The following is a 22,557-nucleotide window of genomic DNA, read 5'->3' as shown; positions in this document are numbered from 1 at the left end:
TATCGGCATCCCCAAGCTTAGTTACTGCTCGTCCCGGCGAGGTAAAACGATAACAAAGATAATTTCTGAAGTGACATGCCATCATAACCTTGATCATACTATTTGTAAACATATGTAATGAATGCAGCGATCAAAACAATGGTAATGACATGAGTAAACAAGTGAATCATAAAGCAAAGACTTTTCATGAATAGTACTTCAAGACAAGCATCAATAAGTCTTGCATAAGAGTTAACTCATAAAGCAATAAATCAAAGTAAAGGTATTGAAGCAACACAAAGGAAGATTAAGTTTCAGCGGTTGCTTTCAACTCATAACATGTATATCTCATGGATAATTGTCAACATAGAGTAATATAACAAGTGCAATATGCAAGTATGTAGGAATCAATGCACAGTTCACACAAGTGTTTGCTTCTTGAGGTGGAGAGAAATAGGTGAACTGACTCAACATAAAAGTAAAAAGAATGATCCTTCAAAGAGGAAAGCATCGATTGCTATATTTGTGCTACAGCTTTTATTTTGAAAACATGAAACAATTTTGTCAACGGTAGTAATAAAGCATATGAGTTATGAAAATTATATCTTACAAGTTGCAAGCCTCATGCATAGTATACTAATAGTGCCCGCACCTTGTCCTAATTAGCTTGGACTACCGGATCATCGCAATACACATGTTTTAACCAAGTGTCACAATGGGGTACCTCCATGCAGCCTGTACAAAGGTCTAAGGAGAAAACTCGCATTTTGGATTTCTCACTTTTGATTATTCTCAACTTAGACATCCATACCGGGACAACATGGACAACAGATAATGGACTCCTCTTTAATGCATAAGCATGTGGCAACAATTATTATTCTCATATGAGATTGAGGATATATGTCCAAAGCTGAAACTTCCACCATGAATCATGGCTTTAGTTAGCGGCCCAATGTTCTTCTCTAACAATATGCATGCTCCAACCATTAAGGTGGTAGATCTCTCTTACTTCGAGACAAGACGGACATGCATAGCAACTCACATGATATTCAACAAAGAATAGTTGATGGCGTCCCCGAAGCATGGTTATCGCACAACAAGCAACTTAATAAGAGATAAAGTGCATAAGTACATATTCAATACCACAATAGTTTTTAAGCTATTTGTCCCATGAGCTATATATTGCAAAGGTGAATGATGGAATTTTAAAGGTAGCACTCAAGCAATTTACTTTGGAATGGCGGATAAATACCATGTAGTAGGTAGGTATGGTGGACACAAATGGCATAGTGGTTGGCTCAAGGATTTTGGATGCATGAGAAGTATTCCCTCTCGATACAAGGTTTAGGCTAGCAAGGTTATTTGAAACAAACACAAGGATGAACGGTGCAACAAAACTCACATAAAAGACATATTGTAAACATTATAAGACTCTACACCGTCTTCCTTGTTGTTCAAAACTCGATACTAGATATTATCTAGACTCTAGAGAAACCAAATATGCAAACTAAATTAGCAAGCTCTAAGTGTTTCTTCATTAATGGGTGCAAAGTATATGATGCAAGAGCTTAAACATGAGCACAACAATTGCCAAGTATCCAATTATCCAAGACATTTTAGAGTTACTACATGTAGTATTTTCCAATTCCAACCATATAACAATTTAACGAAGAAGAAACTTCGCCATGAATACTATGAGTAGAGCCTAAGGACATACTTGTCCATATGCTACAACGGAGCGTGTCTCTCTCCCACAAAGTGAATGCTAGGATCCATTTTATTCAAACAAAACAAAAACAAAAACAAACCGACGCTCCAAGCAAAGTGCATAAGATGTGACGGAATAAAAATATAGTTTCGGGAGAGGAACCCGATAATGTTGTCGATGAAGAAGGGGATGCCTTGGGCATCCCCAAGCTTAGACGCTTGAGTCTTCTTAGAATATGCGGGGGTGAACCACCGGGGCATCCCCAATCTTAGAGCTTTCACTCTCCTTGATCATATTGCATCATACTCCTCTCTTGATCCTTGAAAACTTCCTCCACACCAAACTCGAAACAACTCATTAGAGGGTTAGTGCACAATAAAAATTAACATGTTCGAGAGGTGACACAATCATTCTTAACACTTCGGACATTGCATAAAGCTACTTGGACATTAATGGATCAAAGAAATTCATCCAACATAGCAAAAGAGGCAATGCGAAAATAAAAGGCAGAATCTGTCAAAACAGAACAGTCCGTAAAGATGGATTTTATTAGGGCACCAGACTTGCTCAAATGAAAATGCCCAAATTTAATGAAAGTTGCGCACATATCTGAGGATCACTCACGTAAATTGGCTTAATTTTCTGAGTTACCTACAGAGAATTAGACCCAGATTCGTGACGACAAAGAAATGCTGTTTACTGCGCGATAATCCAAATCTAGTATTTACTTTACTATCAAAGACTTTACTTGGCACAACAAAACATAAAACTAAGATAAGGAGAGGTTGCTACAGTAGTAAACAACTTCCAAGACTCAAATATAAAACAAAGATACTGTAGTAAAAACATGGGTTGTCTCCCATAAGCGCTTTTCTTTAACGCCTTTCAGCTAGGTGCAGAAAGTGTAACTCAAGTGTTATCGAGGGGTGGTGCATCTACAGCGGGGTTTGGAGTTTTCTCAACCATGCATAGTATATTGGATACATAAGTTTCAGCTTCTCCCTTTTCATTAGTCTTGGGCTTGCTACTCTCATCAAACAAATTTTCAGGAACAAGCCAAGCATAGTTATTTTCTAGTGCATCATTCATAGCTAGGAGTTTACATGGTATTGGTGCTTTGATCTCCCCACCATCATTAGCATTATTAGTGTATCTTATTCTATCCATGTCCATTTTTTCAAGAAGACCAACAAAATTAGTATGAGAACCAAGCATATTAAATTTAGCAAAGACCTTTCTAGCCTCTCGTTGCTAGACCACCAAATTCTCTAAGAAGGGTTTCTAAAACAAAATCTTTCTTTTCCCCCTCTTCCATATCACCGAGTGTAAGAAACATGTGTTGGATTATAGGATTGAGATTAACAAATTTAGTTTCCAACATGCGAACTAAAGCATAGCAGCAATTTCATAAGTAGGAGCAAGTTCTACCAAGTGTCTATCTTCAAAATCTTCAACGGTACTAACATGGGTGAAAAATTCTTCTATATTGTTTCTCCCAATTATAGACCCGCGTCCTACCGAGTATGTCTTTTGTGGTAAAATTAAAAGGAAACATGATGAATCAAGTAAAGTAAATGCAAGTAAACTAATTTTTTTGTGTTTTTGATATAGCAAACAAGACAGTAAATAAGGTAAAGCTAGCAACTAATTTTTTTGTGTTTTGATATAAGTGCAGCAAACAAAGTAGTAAATAAAATAAAGCAAGACAAAAACAAAGTAAAGAGATTGAGAAGTGGAGACTCCCCTTGCGGCGTGTCTTGATCTCCCCGGCAACGGCGCCAGAAAAAGAGCTTGATGGCGTGTAACTCACACGTTCGTTGGGAACCCCAAGAGGAAGGTATGATGCGCACAACGGCAAGTTTTCCCTCAGAAAGAAACCAAGGTTTATCGAACCAGGAGGAGCCAAGAAGCACGTTGAAGGTTGATGGCGGCGGGATGTAGTGCGGCGCAACACCAGGGATTCCGGCGCCAACGTGGAACCCGCACAACACAACCAAAGTACTTTGCCCCAACGAAACAGTGAGGTTGTCAATCTCACCGGCTTGTCTGTAACAAAGGATTAACCGTATTGTGTGGAAGATGATTGTTTGTAGACAAAACGAGTAAAAAAAGTATTGCAACAGATTTGTATTTCGAGTATAAAAGAATGGACCGGGGTCCACGGTTCACTAGAGGTGTCTCTCCCATAAGATAAAAGCATGTTGGGTGAACAAATTACGGTCGGGCAATTGACAAATAGAGAGGGCATAACAATGCACATACATGTCATGATAAGTACGGTGAGATTTAATTGGGCATTACGACAAAGTACATAGACCGCCATCCAACCGCATCTATGCCTAAAAAGTCCACCTTCGAGTTATCATCCGAACCCCCTCCAGTATTAAGTTGCTAACAACGAGACAATTGCATTAAGTATTGCGCGTAATGTAATCAATAACTACATCCTCGGACATAGCATCAATGTTTTATCCCTAGTGGCAACAGCACATCCATAACCTTAGGGGTTTCTGTCACTCCCCGCATTCACTGGAGACATGAACCCACTATCGAGCATAAATACTCCCTCTTGGAGTTACTAGCATCAACTTGGCCGAGCCTCTACTAATAACGGAGAGCATGCAAGATCATAAACAACACATAGGTAATAACTTGATAATTAACATAACATGGTATTCTCTATCCATCGGATCCCGACAAACACAACATATAGCATTACACATAGATGATCTTGATCATGTTAGACAGCTCACAAGATCCAACAATGAAGCACAATGAGGAGAAGACAACCATCTAGCTACTGCTATGGACCCATAGTCCAGGGGTGAACTACTCACTCATCACTCCGGAGGCGACCATGGCGGTGAAGAGTCCTCCGGGAGATGAATCCCCTCTCCGGCAGGGTGCCGGAGGAGATCTCCAGAATCCCCCGAGATGGGATTGGCGGCGGCGGCGTCTCAGTAAGGTTTTCCGTATCGTGGTTTTTCGCCTCGGGGGTTTCGCGACGGAGGCTATAAGTAGGCGGAAGGGCAGAGTCGGAGGGCTGACGAGGGGCCCACACCATAGGGCGGCGCGGCCCCCTCCGGCCGCGCGGCCCTATGGTGGCGGCGCCTCGTCGCCCCACTTCGTATCCCTTTCGGTCTTCCGGAAGCTTCGTGGCAAAATAGGACCCCGGGCTTTGATTTCGTCCAATTCCGAGAATATTTCGTTACTAGGATTTCTGAAACCAAAAACAGCAGAAAACGACAGAACTCGGGTCTTCGGCATCTTGTTAATAGGTTAGTTCCAGAAAATGCACGAATATGACATAAAGTGTGCATAAAACATGTAGGTATCATCAATAATATGGCATGGAACATAAGAAATTATCGATACGTCGGAGACGTATCATCGCGGTGCACGCTGCAGCCGTGCATAGCGGACACGTGTTGCGGTACATGCCACCATCGTCTTTATAGAGCCCCTCTTTCTCTCCCTCGATGCTCGCCCACTCTCTCATTCTCACTGCAACCGCTTCTCCTGTCCGATCATCTTCTCCACAACCGAAGAAAAAACCCCGAAGGAAACCACCGGTGATGGAGAAGAATGAGATGCCCATTGTCGGCGCATCAGCCGCCGGTGCATCGGTCGCCGCCCCTGTCCAGGCCCCCGTCGCTGCTTCCAACGTAGCCGCCGGCACAGCAGCCGCCGGCGCATCGGCTGCCCCCCGTCCAGGCCCCCGTCGCTTGGGACCCGTACGAACCAGTGTCGTACGCCACGCCGAAGAACCCCTACGACACCGGCATCATCAACGGCGAGTCGGAGGTAACCCTTTGTTCCCTTATTCTTATCCCATTTCAATCCTTTTGTGTTAGATCTAGCGTTATTAGGGTTCGTCTGTTCCTAGTTCAATCCTTCTGTGTTAGATCTTGCGTTATTAGGGTTCGTCTGTTCCTAGTTCTAGAGCTTGCGTTATTAGTGTTTGTGATTTGCTTTTGTTTAAGATTCAATTAACTTATGTGAGTAATCAATCCCATCTAGTTAATTTGTGCCGATGATGATGAATATTTGGGCACAAATTGATTCAGGGTTTGGTCAGTGAACAATTGGTGTGTACAAATTTGTTGTGCATGATCTTTGGTTCACTGACTCAAATCCTGGATATAAGTATGTCCAATGTAACTGAGGCTACCTCTTTTTTTCGTGCCCATATTATCATGCATGATCTTTTGTTCACTCTCTATTCCATCATCGTTGTAATTGACACCGTGTTTTTTTTGCACGATCTTTGGTGCTACGTGACATGTGCAGAGCAGCGACGTCGACAGCGACGACGAGTCCTTTCACACCAAGACTCGTCACGTCCTCAGGAGGCTGCAGTCCGGATATTACGATGACCACTTTGCTCGAGGCGTTTACAGGTGCCCCTTCTGCAACAGGAAGCTCCGCGCCACCAACTTCAACTGCCTGGTGAACCATGCTGAATCCATTGGCAGATGCGGCGCTAGAGTTGGAACAATCGTGAACGTGCATGCGTTCATGGCCCAACATAAAACACTTGGGATTCACCTACGCAGCCTCCAAGCGAGTCACATGCGCTACCTGGAGGAGTTGAACGTGCCTACTGCACTCTCTATATGTGACTGCTCTTTCTGTAGAGCAGCTTAAATTCATGTAAAATGTAGCTTATGTTGGATCTATCGGTAGTACTATTGGATCTGTCGTGAATATATCTATGCTATGTTGGCTGCTGTATGCAGTTTATCCTATATTTTCTCTGAATTTGTGCCCTAGATTTCCTACCTGATTGGGTAAAAACGAAGACATAAAGAAATTAATGGTGTTAAAAAACAGAAGGAGAAGCTGCTCTAGATTTGCTACCAATTTGGGCAATCAAGAATGAATGAGATCGAGCGAGAGAGAGGAAAAATGTGCATTGAAACTGCTAATCTGGGCGAAAGAGACAGAAACCACTCGTGCCCACGTCCCGGACCCACACGGCTCCACACGCTACAGCCCCACACGCTACGGCCCCCGCTCCGCTCGTATGACCAAACAGGTCTCGTCCTGTCCCACGCGGTCCCTTTCTACCAGCCCCACACGACACGGTACCACACGACGCGGCCCCACTCGTCAGCTGTCAACTTAACGGGATTCCTCCGGTCCAAGCTCCTTGTGAGGGTTTCAGACAAGGACTTGGAAAAAACTGAGGAAACACTAAGGAGCTGGGGAAAACTGAGTACAACTAAAGACCCGATGGCACGAAAATAGAAATCCTTTTTTTTAGTATTTTCCCAAGTATGAAGGTGTGTGGCATCCGAGAGCCAATCTGTATTTCTCTGATAGGAGCTATTAGGCCATGGCTTGGCTGAATTTTACCAACCCGAAGTCAATTGAGTGCCACTGTATGTAGGATCCAAATGTCAAAGGCTCAAAGTCATTTACGATAGTGGCCCTAAGTCAGCGAATCTCAGTAGCATATAACGTGTAATGAGAAGAAAAACAAGATAAAATTTATGGACTGTGTTATGTCTTGATTTCGTCACCAGCGCCAAACATGCTAAGAGCATCTCCAGCCGCGTCCCCCAAATCGTTCCCCAAACCGTGCCGGATTGAGCGTTTGGAGGACGTGTTTCGTTCGTGCCGCGTTTGGGGGACGTCGCTCCCCAGTCGCGTCCCTCAAACAAAATTTCGCAAATTTTAAACTTAACTAGATTCGATTAGATTCGTCCAAACTTACATAGATTCGAACGAAATTTGACTAACTTTAAACTAAACCTAATCTAGAACCACTTGCGGCGGCCGAAGGCGTCGTAGTACTGCTGGAAGTTGTACATGTCGTCGGTGACGACCTCCTGCTTGACGCGCTCGTCGACGGGCTCGTCGACGGGCTCGTCCTTCACCAAGCCGCTTGGTCCTGCCTCGCCGTTGTCGGTGAGGTCCACCAGCGGCTTGCCGAAGTCGCGGATGGACATGGCGATCGCCGCGTCCAGGTCGCCCCTCCAGGCGTCCTTGTCGTCCATGGATGCCAAGAACGCCGCCCGCAGCCCTGGGCAGTCCTCGGGGTCGTCGCTGCTGGCGATGAGCCACTGCTGCCGCTCGTACTCCGCCAGCAGCGCCGCCTTCGACGCTTCCTCCGGCTCCTCCTTCACCTCCGGCTTCGGGATGAGGAGGGCGCCGCCGCGCCTCCCTTGCTGCCGCCCGCTGCTGCCACGCCTCGTGTTGACGGGCGTCGCCGGCTCCTCCTTGACCTCCCGTTTGGGGACGGTGTAGGGCGCCGACCGGTACGACGAGGACGGCGTCGATCGCGCCGGTCCCGAGGAAGAAGAGTGCGAGGAGGACGAGTACGTCGTCCTCCTCGGCTGCCATTGAGGAGACGGCGGCGGCGACGACGGCATCTCCAGCCTCGGAGCGCCGTTGCGGAGGCCGCGGATGACGTTCTCGAGGGTGCGCCCCGGAACGCCCCAGAACAGGGCGCGGCCTTCCCTGTTCCAGCTGTTGGGGCCGCCGACGAGGTTGTCGGTGTTGTGCATCTCGACGTCGTACTTCGCCTGGAAGTACGTCGTCCACCAGGCGTCGTTGTCGTTGACCGCCCATGTCGGATCCAACCGCTCCTCGGCGGTGAGTTGAGCCCGACGGGCCTTGATGGCGTCCCTCCATTGGTCCGTGCGCGGCTCGGCGGCGGCGGAACGCCAATGCCGTTCACGGCCATCTTCCGGCCGCCGCCGCTTGGCAGCCGCATGTCCGGCGGGGACCGGATACCGGGCGTGGTACAGCGCCCACGCCTCCGCCACAGTGAGGTTGCCGCGGCCGAAGCCGTTCGCCACGGCGATCTTGCGGGAGGACGAGCTCGACATTTTTTGAGCGGCGAGGAGAAGATCTGGGAGAGGGGAGGCGGCGGCGACGAGAAGGATTATGAGCGGCGAGAACTGCAGGGCGTCTTAAAACAGCGGCGGCAGCGGGTGGTTGCACACAATAACTCCGGCGCGGACGGCCACGCGGCCATGCACGACGAGACGCGTCCCTGCGTCGCCCGGGAAAACAGGGACGCCATTAACGTCGCTTGACCAAAGGTAGGCGACGGGGTTTTAGCCTTCCCTGTGCCGCCGACGGGTCGGCCCCGCCACTCCCCGCTCTGCGTTGTGTCCGGCGTCCCGGTGCGTCCCCTATGGGACGGGGACGGGCTCGGGGCGCCGGACACCGTATCGGGCCGCGCCGGACAAAAATGGACTTTGGGAGACGCGACTGGAACGCATTTTCTGTCCGACGCGCCCCAAATCCCTTTGGGGGACGGTTTGGGGGACGCGGCCGGAGATGCTCTAAGTATCCAGGATTGAATTCTTTGTTTTTGCTACACTTATGGCATAAGTCGTATCACCGGTGTAAGAGATCCTCTATTCTCCTAAGATCCGGTGCTTGCGCCATTTGGTCACAAAAAGTATTAGTTCGAAACAAAATGAAATACGGAGTACATTGCTTCACGTAAGTTCATATGTCAAGCCATCGTCCTTATAATCTAAATGTTAATTTGTCGCAACTCCTAACATAAGCCTTATGATTTCGATATGTATGCTTTCAGTATTTGCACCAGGACGCAACGGGTCATTGCCATTGTTGTATTGGAATGTGGTCCTCAATTTTCCATTAAGTCAGAAACCTAAATTGCTTAAGCATAGGCATTTTCTATTTTCTTCTTAGTGATGATCCCGGTGTACTTTTATTGATAAAATAACACTGCTTCATTGTATTTTTTAAGAAAATAACACTACTTCTTAGCCAATTAAAACTTATGGTTATAGTATTGTCTCGCTTTTGCCTCTGCGTTGGGGCGCACCGGGTCATCTAGTAACAAACAAAAGGTAAACATCACTATGTAGAAAATAAATTAAACATTCAACAAACACGTCAAAATCACAGTATTAATTCGTTATAGAAAAGCAAATCAAAAATACTGAATTAACAAATGGTGGGTAAAGTGTGTTTGTTATTATCTCACAACAACCTCATGCTAATGAACTAATTCTGAGTGATTTCCATCATAACAAGACGAAATTCATAGCCAAGCAAGGGGTTGGTTAATATATCAAGCCCACCCAATTCAAACTATCAACAACAACACCAAGAAAACACAAGAACACATGAACACATCAACATATCAACATATCAACAATAGCCACCTTTGATGCGCTTCTGCTCCAAACCCTAAAATTAGGCACGACCTACAGTGCACGCGCGAGCATATCTACGGTGAACATGAAAGAACGACAACAAGTAGAGCTTGGCCAATATTTAGATGAGCACATACAACAAAAACCTCGTCGGAGAAGAAATCCGCCAACAAAACACAAAATAAAGTGTACAAATCTCCACAGAGAACTACACAAATCCAATGGATTTGCGGTAGAACAAACCTCGTTAGAGAAGAAAAATCCGCTAGCGACTACTGCATCCAACCAGATCTGGGAAATTAGGCTATCGACTAGATCCCAAATACTTACCTGAGAACGGCAGATAAGATTCACCCTTACTAATGAATTGAGTGTAGAAGAGATCGACCCGGCACGCTCTAGGCAGAGGAATCGCCCCCTCCCCCTCCCCGTCGCCGTCTCCGGCGGTGCTGAATGCCAGGAGAACAAGGGAGAGAAAACAACGAGCGGAGGGGAGGGGGGATAAATTTGCCTATTCAAAATATTTCGAAAAACACTGGAAGAAACCGGGCCGAAAAAAGAATAGTATGCACGGTTACCAGAAAAAGAAGGAGCGGACGCGGGCCGCGGGAGCGAGACACAAACCAACCGTTCGAAGCGGTTGAGTGCTAGGGAGGGATTTCGGCTCGATTATAGAAGCCACGGGAAGGGAGCGTTTGCAGCAGGAATAAATGTTGTACGTAAGTAATTTTGGTCTCTGGTGCTGTTCCAATCAATGTGGAGACTCGATCTAGCCGCGGCAGATATAGAGCGGCATATACTAATCTTGCACACTTCCCCGCTCCACGGATCGCCCTACCCCTCCCATCTCCTCTCCCACGCGTTCGCCAATGGCGACGGCACTGGTGAGCCGCGTGGAGTCCTGGGTGCGTGACCAGGCGGCGCGGCTGCCTCCCTGGGCGCCGCCGCTCCCCGTGCCGCGTTGGCCCTGGTCCCCGCCTCGGGCGCCCTCGTGGCCGGGTGACCGCCGGCGCCAGCGGGAGCGCATGTTCCGTGAGGAGTTCGAGCGCCGCCGCATCCAGCTCTGCGAGCTCTGCCGCGCCGTCCGCGTCGATACCGTCGCCGAGCTTCAGGAGTTGCTCTGCGCCATGGTCCTCGCCGAGTGCGTGTATAAGGTCCCCTAACCTCCCACACCCTTCTGTTTCTGTTATCCCATTCCCATTCCGGTGGGTAGATGGAGCCGGAGCTAGGCTTTTCTGGCTGGTTGATACGAATGTTGTAAGTGGCAAGAAGGACCTAGTTTTTTTTTTTTTAAAGTTTGAAGGTTTTTGTCCAGTAGTTGTTTATGGAATTAGCAGCCTCTTGTGCTCGGGAAAGTTGAATAAGAGTCCGGCACGGAAAATCATGTGCAGTTTGATGTGTTTTTTTTTGTCATTCCCTGCTCTTCCCCAGGATAATCATGTGAGGTTATGATCTTTCCGCTAGTCATTTGATATGGTTAATCTGCATCAACTACTTCTTGGTATAGCATAGAACTTTTTCCGATTTTATTATAGTTTCATTTCTATATGAGCCTTGGTGAAAAGTGCCAAACTGCCAATATGAAAACAGATGGCAGTTTTAATAAAAGTAAAGTATAATGTAAAAAGGGTTTGCAAGATCCCAGTAAAGAGGCCACATTCCTTGTGAAAATCATAGCCAAGACGATAGTATCCATTCCTTCTTTTTCTTTCAGCTCTATGAAATTTGTCGAAGGCCCTCTTTGGAAATCTCAAGATCAGTGGCCAGGCTCTTCCTACATCTGAATTTGTTTGTGGAACTTGTCAAATGATACATCCACTCCAAACATGCCAGCAGACCAGAGTTAACAATCTTTGCAAGATTATGGGTATTATGTTTCCTTACTTTTAGGGACTTCCAGAATGTGAAAAGTTTGCAGTCAGAAGTCCAACATGAGAACAAGAAAACTCCAGCACCTCTGAGTAAAGAGCAGCCAAATAGTTAGTGCTGTCAATCGTCTAAATTACCTGAGCATCAAAGAGCTAATAGTTAAGATTCCACATAGATGTACTTCCTCATTATAAACCACATGCTGAGTTAGAACAAAATTCATGTAAATGAATAGCACATGCTTGGGCATGCAGTTCAGCTGTACCCTATATAAGCGAAACTTTTCTGATCTGCGGCAGTAGTTACTGGATGACTGAGCATTAGTCCTGGGTCACCTGCACATTTTCCCATAATGATTATGTTAATCCCCTTACCTATATTGATCTATTCTTTAATATGTATTACCTTCTCCCCTTTGACGTCTGCAATACTTATGCATATTCCCTTTATATGATTGGCATAAGTAATTTGGTTGATGATGCTCAGCGCAGTATTAAAATCAACAGTTGTTCTTTTTTTCTTCTGATAAAGCTCAGTTCACTTTCTCACTACATGTCACTCAGTCACCTTGTTGTGCATTGCAGAGGCCTGTTTCTCCCCTTTGACGTCTGCAATACTTATGCATATTCCCTTTATATGATTGGCATACGTAATTTGGTTGATGCTGCTCAGCGCAGTATTAAAATCAACAGTTGTTCTTTTTTTCTTTTGATAAAGCTCAGTTCACTTTCTCACTACATGTCACTCAGTCACCTTGTTGTGCATTGCAGAGGCCTGTTTCTGAGATGATGAGATATATCAATAAGTTTAAATCTGATTTTGGCGGAAGCATTATTTCTCTTGAGCGTGTTCAACCATCCTTGGACCATGTACCACATCGGTATGCCTTAAGCTGACCTTTGCACCTTTTTCCCTATATTATGGGTTTTACTTCTCGATAGACCTTTCTAATCAAGCACCTAAATAAAGGACAACAAATCTTGAATAACTTTGTAATAGATCAAATAATCTTATGCTGTCCTTGCTTTACATAAACATTTTTCATGCCATCAATATTTCACAAAGAGTGAGCCTTCTCGGGCGATGATGTGGATTATGGTTTAGTTCTGACAATGCTATACCGAGGCTTCTCGTTGAACATTCTTATGGTTTTAGTGCCAGTTCCCCCTTTGCTTTGAATTTGGCGTGTACTAGCCATGTGAGTGGCATAGTTAATTCCAACATAACCAGGCCAGAGTACGTTCTTGATTAGCACACAGCTTTGGTGCCGATCTTAACGACTTCCCTCCATGGATAGGCACTACACACTCCTATGCTCACACGGCGTAAGATAAATTCTCCATGGGAGAACCCATACAAATTTCATCATTGTAAACCAGCAGATGATTGAGACTCAAGTACATTGCATAGGACTCCCAATATAACCAAAATCAGAAACAAATGCTTTATGCTTTTTTGGGTGGGCACTGAGCAGATGGTTCAATAAAATTAGGTAAAAGCCTAACTTTCAGGTCACTTAATGACGGGACATATGCACATCGATTGTGCTGTGCACCTATTTTGTTGGCCCGTAGAGTAAATGAATGTATATCAATCAATTGCCTTGTTTGGACTGTGTTTGTGATTCTAGAAAGTTATGCGTTGCATACCAGAAGCATTTGAAGACCCAAAAACTATACAAATGGCGTGGGGATATCAGTAAATATGAGAATGGTTTTAGCTTAACTGGGAATGGTTCAGATTCTCTTTTGGGTTTGACTAGTTCGGGTGGGAATGGATTGAAATTTGTCGGACAGTTGGGTTAGTTTTAGGTTATGAAAATAACAGTTGGGAGCCTTGCAGACTTTTAACGGACTGCTAATCTTCATTGGACGGGAGGAGAGAATAAACGGTAGACCGTGACTATGCCCAGGCCTGAATGTCCAATTGATGTAACCGCGCGTGGGCACCGACGCACAGCCGAATGAAATCAGGAAACCGTGGAAGCCCATCGGCCATCGTGAGACAGTTTTCGCCCCTGCTCCATCGAGATTTTCCAGCGTCATTTGTTCTCGCGTAGGAGGTGATCAAGATTGAAGTCCGGGCAACCGCTGGGTAATAGGGGCGCTAGGTCCGCCCATGCAATGGGTTTGGTGTACCCTCCAAAAACACCCTGGGAAGGGACTCAAGCGTTAACGCCTACGCAGCACCGATACGGATACGTGTATCCGTATCGGACCGATACGGATACGTAAATACGACATTTTGAAAATGCGCGGATACGAGGATACGTTTTAATAGCTTTCTAAATTAGAAATAAATTTACACCAATACATTGATACAACGGCATTTGGTATTGCTCCACAACCCTTGATTTATCTAAAATTGTAACATACATAACTTCTCAGTAGAATGTTAGGATTTGTAGCTTGCTCCTGGCTTACTGGTTGCTGCCTGGCATCGGCTGCTTGCTGCAGCCGCCAGTCAAGCTTCTTGGCTCTTGCGCTGAGACGGAAAAGTTGTCGGGTCTCTGCCAGCTAGGTCGCCACCTGCTACTGGGTGCAGATCTAGTAGTGCCACCACAAGAGGAAGGAGGCAGCTGTGTTGGGGTCTCGGGGGAGGGTGGGAATTGGCAAGGGAGGGTTAAAAAAGAGGTTAGGATTTTTCATCTGGGCTGGACCGTATCGGATCTGTGTCCAAACCGTATCGGAATAGGTATCTGAATTATTATCAATTATTTTTAATTCGTTAATTTAGCGATACGTCAAAAACCGTAGGGATACGGTATCCGAGCCATATCCGTATCGGATACCGTATCCGACACGGACACGGCCTCTCTGCCCCGTATCCGTGCAGCGGAGGTTAACGCCCAATCATAGGCGGCTTGAGGGATTTATCCACCCTTGTTCGGCTAACTGTTGAAGCAGAACTACATGAACAACTCAAGAAGCTTAATCCCTTGCCTCAACGCAAGATAAGGATTGATGCCTCCTGGAGGTCTATCTGCTGCCAAGGTTATCACTCCGCAACGAGGTGTTTATCATGTACTCCCTCCGTACTAAAATAAGTGTCTTAGTTTTGTCTAGATGCGGATGTATCTATACTCATTTTAGTTGTAGATACATCCGTATCTAGAAAAAGTTGAGACACTTATTTTAGAACGGAGGGAGTATGTTTTTATTTGTTTGTCCCAAGCTCTCAGACGGACATCTGTGATTTTCACTAGTTGAAGTGATGACATCGTTGAAGACAGAGACTCTTGATGCATTCCAGACACACCATTAGCTTGAAGAAACAAGCAGTGTATGAGAATGCTCTGTAACAACGATAGACATATATACATCAAGCAGAGGAATTCAAGAGTGCACCTACTCGCTTGATTCAAGCATGATAACTGGCACCCCCGCTCTATGCCCCAGTCAACGTGTAAAACTGCGCTAGTATTAGTACTGTGAAGCACACCTATCTGCTTGACAATTCAAGCAATTAACTCAGTGATGAAAGAGTATATGTAGTGGCCACCCCCAATGTTAAAGAACAGTCAAGTTGAAGAATTCAGAAGCGCACGTCCAAACCTAAAGCATCAGCTTTCATATGGTGCTGAAGCATTCGGTTGTTCTCAATAGTCAGACAAAGACGACACTCTTATTCTCAATAGTCAGACAAAGACAACACTCGATGAAAGTACTCAAGGTGTATCCTCTTGTCAATGCAAGAACTCAACAGAACACCTTTAGGAAATTATGCGGTAGCGACGACGTAGGTCAATGTACCAGACGCATATACTCAGCTGGTTATGGTACAAAAATTTCCGTCAATGGTACAATTTTGTTTTGAATGTAACATTTTTTTTTCTGTATGTGTAACATTTAAAAATTGATACATCGTTTTGTAACATTTCTCTGTAGTGTATCCAACAATTTTGTCTAACTCATCTAACATTACATGAACATGCATGTAACATGGGTGCAATTTCTCTGTATCATATACACAAAATCATTGTACCACTTTCCTCATACTTACACAACTAAAATGATTCACATGTGTAACAAATCACAACAATGTTGTAACATCGACAGAAATACCCAAAAGTTTCTCAGCTCGTCGGCGATGGATCCTCCGTGCCAGAGGTCCGTCAAAGTTAGAGCGGAGGAGCCCCGACAAATCTGCTCGATGGCGTCATCTTCTCCGCGTCCGGTGGCTTGCGGTGGCATCCGCGCATGGCGGAGCAGCGGCTACTCGCACGGCGGAACAACGACGGCGTCACGCACGGCGGAGCAGCGGCCACACGCAGGAGACAAGAGCAGCAGCGGCTGGCAAACGGGAGGGGTACGCGGGACAGGACCAGCACGGGCACAGGAGGCTAAGCAAGGAAGAGGATCAGCTGATGCATCAGCCAGATGATAATTAGAGTTTTCCTATACTATCTCCCACTGAGTGCTTTTGCACAACCCGAAGAACAATCGCAGAATAAGAAGGGTATGTGGTTGAAGACTTGAAGGCGCGGATACCAACTTGAAGAATCAAGTGGATCCTACCTACCAGAAGACCTGGAGCAAGGCGTCTTGAAGATGTAGTTTATTTTCTATAGCTTTGAGTCATTAGGAAAAACCGTACTATCAAGAGGGGTACTCGTTATTTGAAAGCATCATCATGTTGTTGTGAAATGCTCATAAACCTATACATCAAATATACACAACATACCCAACCACCTAAAATGTCATGTAGTATCAAGTCTGTGCTGAAAGCCTTGCAACATCGTTTACCAGACCTATGGTTGAAGCACGGCTGCATGCTATCTAGAACCTCTGTCTAGGAACTGAATGCTTCATGTTTTATCTACTGATACTTCAGAGTTAAAACTAGTTAGGGGAAACTGAGTTCTAGATGATTGGAGCGCAGTTGCTTCATCATTAGCCAAAGAGGATGTAAGGCCCTGGAGGGATCTCACAGAAAGGGGATGAGAAATCAGACGAATTCAGATTCGAAGATGGGAAAAGCAGGTTCGGGATGAGAGAGGTTCAGAAATATCTTTTACATTCGATACCCTCACACACATGTGAATCTGGCTACTTAATGATTGAACCGACACTGGCAACGGGTCCCTCTTGGTGCATACACCAGGGCCACACACGCATGCAACTACCCTTTGCCAGCTGTGGGTCTTGAGACTACAGGTGGGCTCCCTTCTTCGGTCGGTTGCTCGATAAACTCCATGTCCGGCTGAGCCAAAGGCACAGTCGTGACATTTTCCCCTCCTTGAGAGAATTCCCCTGCCCAAATGACAGCCATTGGAAAGCGATGTCGAAGAACATGATAATCTTCCCAGGTGGAGTAATCTTCAGGCAAGTGACTCCATTGAACTCGAATCTGAGGAATAGCGGCGTTCCCCTTCTTGACCATGCGCTCTAGAATTGTCTTCGGCAAAGCAGCAGCTGCAGTAAGGTCTGGTGGCGGCGGCAGCTTGTCGTAGACTGGTGTGTTGTTTGGCGTGAACGGCTTCAACTGCGACACATGGAAGACCGGATGAACAACACAGTCTTGTGGTAACGCCAGCTTGTAGGCCACCACGCCGATGCGCTCGACGATCTTGAATGGCCCGAAGTACTTGAAGGCAAGCTTGGCGCAAGGTCTGTTGATGACGGAGGTTTGCGCATATGGCTGAAGCTTCAGCAGCACATCGTCACCTTCCTGGAACTCCCGCTCCGTGCGATGCTTGTCGGCGTAGGCTTTGATGCGCACCTGGGCACGCAGAAGATGATCACGAAGTAATTGAAGAAAACCTTGACGTTCTTCGGCCATCTCCTTGATTGTTGGCGTTGCCTTGACACCCAGATTTGGCAGTGCGCCAAAATTTGGTTCCACTCCATATAGGGCCTTGAATGGAGAACATCCAAGCGAAGTGTGGTATGAGGAATTGTACCAGAACTCCGCCATTGCCAGCCAACGTTTCCACTTGTTCGGACAGTCATGAACAGCACATCGAAGATAATGCTCCAAACATTGATTAACGCGCTCCGATTGCCCGTCCGATTGAGGGTGATAAGCTGTAGAGTAACAGAGCTTCGTACCTAAGGACGTACCCAGTGCTGAGAGCTCCCGCACTGTGCGGGGTCTGGGGTAACAGAGCTTCGTACCTACTGCAGCAAATAACTCCCGCCAAAAATGACTAGTGAACACCTTGTCACGATCCGAGACGATTGACAGAGGCACACCATGGAGCTTGATGATTGAATCCATGAACACATTTGCTACTGACTGTGCAGTGAATGGATGACGCAGAGGCATGAAATGCGAGTACTTTGTCAGTCTATCCACCACAACTAGTATAACATCACAACCGTCAGATTTTGGAAGGCCCTCAATGAAGTCCATCGTCACTGCTGCCCATGGACGTTCAGGAATTGGTAGAGGTTGTAGCAGTCCTGCTGGGACGGTATGATCATGTTTAGCTTGCTGACAAACCGGACACTGCTTAATCCATTCCTCAATTTGCCTTTTCATGCCGGGCCAGTAATACAAGCCTTTTACTCGCTGATATGTGGCTCGTCCGCCAGAATGGCCTCCAACAGCTGAATCGTGAAGAGCAGAAATGAGTTTAGACTGCAAAGCCGTGTTATCTGCTATCCACAAACGGCCTTTGTAACGAATTAAACCTCTGTCCAATGAGTAACCCTTCTCATTTGGGCTGTGCAATGATAGTTGAGCCAAAAGTTCTTGCGCCTGAGCATCCGTGGTATAAGAATTCAGCAATTCCTGTACCCAGATTGGTTGGCAGGCTGAGACTGAAATAGAATTGAGCAAATGGCCTACTCGTGAGAGCGAATCGGCAGCACCATTGTCCACTCCACGTTTATACTTGAATGTAAACTGCAGACCCAATAACTTAGACATAGCCTTCTTCTGAAGTTCCGTAGTTAGTTGCTGATCGCCCAAAGAGCATAAACTTTTATGATCAGTCAAAATGGTGAAAGGTCCTCTCTGTAAATAAGGACGCCAACGATCAATAGCAAGCATGACAGCTAGAAACTCCTTTTCATATACTGATAACTTGCAGTTATTGACTCCCAATGCCTTGCTCAGATATGCTACTGGATGCTTATCCTGCATCAAGACTGCACCAATACCAGTGTCACAAGCATCTGTTTCAATAGTAAAAGGCTTGGTGAAATCCGGAAGTGCGAGAACCGGAGTACTTGTCATTGCTGCTTTCAAGCAATTGAATGCGTGAGTTGCCTGTGCAGTCCATAAGAATCCCTTCTTGGTGAGCAAAGAGGTTAGTGGTTTAGAGATGACAGCATAGTTTTGCACGAACTTTCTGTAGTAACCAGTTAGCCCCAAAAACCCACGCAATTCGGTTGCATTTGTTGGTAAAGGCCACTTCTCCATTGCAGATGTCTTGTCGGGATCTGTAGCTACGCCAGCTTGAGAAATAATGTGACCCAGATAACTGATGCTAGCTTGAGCAAAAGCACACTTTGAAAGTTTGGCAAATAACTGATGTTGGCGCAAAGTGCTCAAAACCTGCCTGAGATGACCAAGGTGATGTTGCCAGAAAGCACTGTAGACCAGTATATCATCCAGGAACACAATGACAGATTTTCTGATGAAGGGCTCAAACACAGAGTTCATTAAGCATTGGAAGGTGGCTGGCGCGTTTGTCAGCCCGAACGGCATGACCCTGAACTGAAAATTACCAGAATGTGTTTTAAATGCTGTCTTGTCTTCATCAGTTTCACGCATCCGGATTTGGTGATAACCGGCGCGAAGATCCAGTTTGGAGAAGAACTTAGATCCTGCCAACTCGTCCAGAAGTTCGTCCACGATTGGCAATGGAAATTTATTTTTCACTGTAATTGCGTTGAGTCTTCTATAATCCACGCAAAATCGCCACTGCCCATCCTTCTTTTTAACTAGCAGAACGGGAGACGCATATGGGCTCATGCTTGGCACTACCACTCCCGCTTTGATCATCTCCGCAATTTGCCTTTCAATTTCGTCTTTTTGTAATGGTGAGTATCGGTAAGGCCTTGAATTAACGGGCGCCACATTTGGCTCCAGGGAAATTGCGTGATCATACTGCCTATGAGGAGGCAGAGTCTTAGGATCCTCAAAAACATCCGAGAATTCATCCAATAATTTCTGTAGCTCTGGAGGAAGCCCATCCGGGACTGAAGATGACCCGATCACTGTAACATTATCTGAAGGAAGCTCAGCAAAGTCCACTACAGCCAGTGCCCACAGGTCATTTCCTTTAAATGATTTTTCCACTTCGTCCACTGTCATTGCAGCTAGCTGTGCATGGGGACAAGTCACGTCACCTTGGAGACGCACCATTTGGCCATTGGAAGGCACTTCCATGAACTTCAGAATCCAGTCCACTGTCATGGGACTGTGGCTCTCAAGCCAGTCCATGCCGAGCACCGCATCGTAAGCTCCCAGTGGCAGCACCCGCATATCAGTATAGAATGTGTGCCCTTGCATCCACCAGGCTAACTGAGACACCATGGAATCAGATTTCATTAGCTCACCATTAGCAACCTTTACTGAAACTGACTGCACTGGTACTGTTGCCAAATTTAGTTTGTTCACAAAATCTGAACTAACAAAACTCGTGGAGCTTCCAGAATCCACCAGAATTAAGCAAACTTTGTTTCCCACCAAGGTACGAAAACGCATCGTAGTCGAGCCCTCGGATCCTGCTTCAGCATGTTGAGAAAACATCAAGTGACATTCTGGCTGTGGCACCACAGTATCTTCCAACAGCTCCAAAGCTTGTACTGTATCTTCAGTGAAGATCTCCCCATACTCACCAACTTGAATCGTGAGGAGTTGAAGTGGTTGTTTGCACTTATGCTCCTTGCTGTACTTTTCACCACAACGATAGCAAAGGTTATTGGCACGGCGAAAATCCCTTAGCTGCCGTTCCCTGTTGTACTCATCGTTGCCGGCACGCTTAGGCCACTCTTGACGCTGCACCATGGGTTGTGCCGCTATCGGTTTGGAAGCGAGAGGCAAAACCTTATTGCCTGCCATTGGACGACCTCTGGGTTGATGGTGTTCAAGCTCTTCCTCTTGTATCCTGGCTAGAGCCACTGCTCGAGTAACACTGGTTGGTGCCTGTAATCTGACAGCCATACGTAGTTCATCCTTCAGCCCCAACACAAACTGAGCAACAAAAAATTTGTTGTTCAAAGTCTCATCCAATGAAAGCAGATGATACATACAGGCCTCAAAAACCATACGATACTCCATTACTGTTCCAGTTTGTCGCAGTTGCAGTAACTTGGCCATCTGGGTATCAAATTCTTCCGTGCCAAATTCCTGGGTGACAGCCACTGAAAAATCACCCCAATCAACCGTAGCACAGCGACGTTTGTATGCTTGCCACCACAATGCAGCGTGGCCCTCCAGATACAGAACAGCAGTGCAAACCCATTGATGAATCGGAACTTGGTACATGGCAAAATATGTGTCACAGAGATCTAACCATAAACGTGGATTGTTTCCCCCAAACTTGGGAAAATCGTGCTTTGGCATCTTAACGTGATGCTCCTGACGGTCTGTTGGCGAACTCGGTGCGGTGACGAAACCTTGTGACGACGCCGGTACTGTTGGGGCGACGAGAATCGGTTGACCAATGTTAGTCAGCCGCGCCATACCAGACTGACCGGGATCTCGCGGCGCGTTGGAGAAGGGTTGCGTCGGCGCTGGTGGCGGAGGTGTTGCTGCCTGCTTCTTCCGCACTTCATCCACACTCTCCTGCGTTATGACGATCTGCTTGCTCAGATCCGAGACCTCGGCCGAAACCTTGTTCATCTCCATCGAGAGCTCAGTGAACTTCTCGTTGAGGGCCTTGGAAAACCACTCTTGCATCGATCTCTGCATCTCCTCCATGCTGGCTAAGATGTATCGAGTCTGGACGTTTGGATTGCTCAGTTTGGGAGCCGTCGCAACTTCCCCTTGATTTTCCGAACGCCAATTTCGGATTTACAGGAGAAAGCCAAGGCGATCCCCAACCAATTGGTCGGTGTTACCGGAAAATTTCTGGGAGTTTGAAGCGCGGATCGGATCGCAACTTTGCCTCTGATACCAATTGTAAGGCCCCGGAGGGATCTCACAGAAAGGGGATGAGAAATCAGACGAATTCAGATTCGAAGATGGGAAAAGCAGGTTCGGGATGAGAGAGGTTCAGAAATATCTTTTACATTCGATACCCTCACACACATGTGAATCTGGCTACTTAATGATCGAACCGACACTGGCAACGGGTCCCTCTTGGTGCATACACCAGGGCCACACACGCATGCAACTACCCTTTGCCAGCTGTGGGTCTTGAGACTACAGGTGGGCTCCCTTCTTCGGTCGGTTGCTCGATAAACTCCATGTCCGGCTGAGCCAAAGGCACAGTCGTGACAGAGGACAACCTCCACATAGAAGATAACCTCAGCAAAAGGAACTAGACGTTAGTTACCCTTGCTTTGTCCTCTTGCTCAAAGGGATGTTGCAACCATGTGATCATTGCCCACAAGCGCGTTGTTGCTTTGCTTTGTCTTTTCCGCAAGATCTTTAGCAACGGCTATAACACCAGTTTATGCAACGGCTACTATTCTCCCTGTTAAAAATAGTACCGAGCTTCTCCTAAGCTAGGTTGCCAGAGCCCCGGAGATTATTGTCAAGATCGGGCAAAGCCCTCCTGTTTCCCCTGTATCCAGTCGTATCTAGTGGGGAGAAGGAGTTTATCCGTTTGGTTTGAGCACCAAACAACTAAGGGCTGCGGCCACCAAGGAACAGGACCTACTCTTGAAGATTCAACATTTCCTAGACGGTTAGGCATCGACCTTTGAGCTTCCGAGGTGTGGAAGTCGAGGTTCG

At 46.4% G+C, this 22,557-nt stretch overlaps 1 protein-coding gene across 1 annotated transcript in view; it reads left to right on the top strand.

Annotated features, from left to right (window-relative positions):
* Positions 1-10,610: 10,610 nt before the first annotated feature.
* The window catches only part of LOC124692261, a 38,334-nt gene continuing 26,387 nt past the window's right edge, over positions 10,611-22,557 (top strand). Inside the window, exons 1-2 of the mRNA XM_047225587.1 lie at positions 10,611-10,988; positions 12,474-12,583. Coding sequence (XP_047081543.1) covers positions 10,704-10,988; positions 12,474-12,583 — 395 coding nt within the window. The 5' untranslated portion in view covers positions 10,611-10,703. The remainder of the gene's footprint in view (positions 10,989-12,473; positions 12,584-22,557) is intronic.

This window comes from Lolium rigidum, chromosome 2 (assembly GCF_022539505.1).
Source record: "Lolium rigidum isolate FL_2022 chromosome 2, APGP_CSIRO_Lrig_0.1, whole genome shotgun sequence".
Classification (NCBI taxonomy): domain Eukaryota; kingdom Viridiplantae; phylum Streptophyta; class Magnoliopsida; order Poales; family Poaceae; genus Lolium; species Lolium rigidum.
Note: the sequence above shows the minus strand (reverse complement) of the source record. Positions and strands in the feature narration are given on the sequence as shown.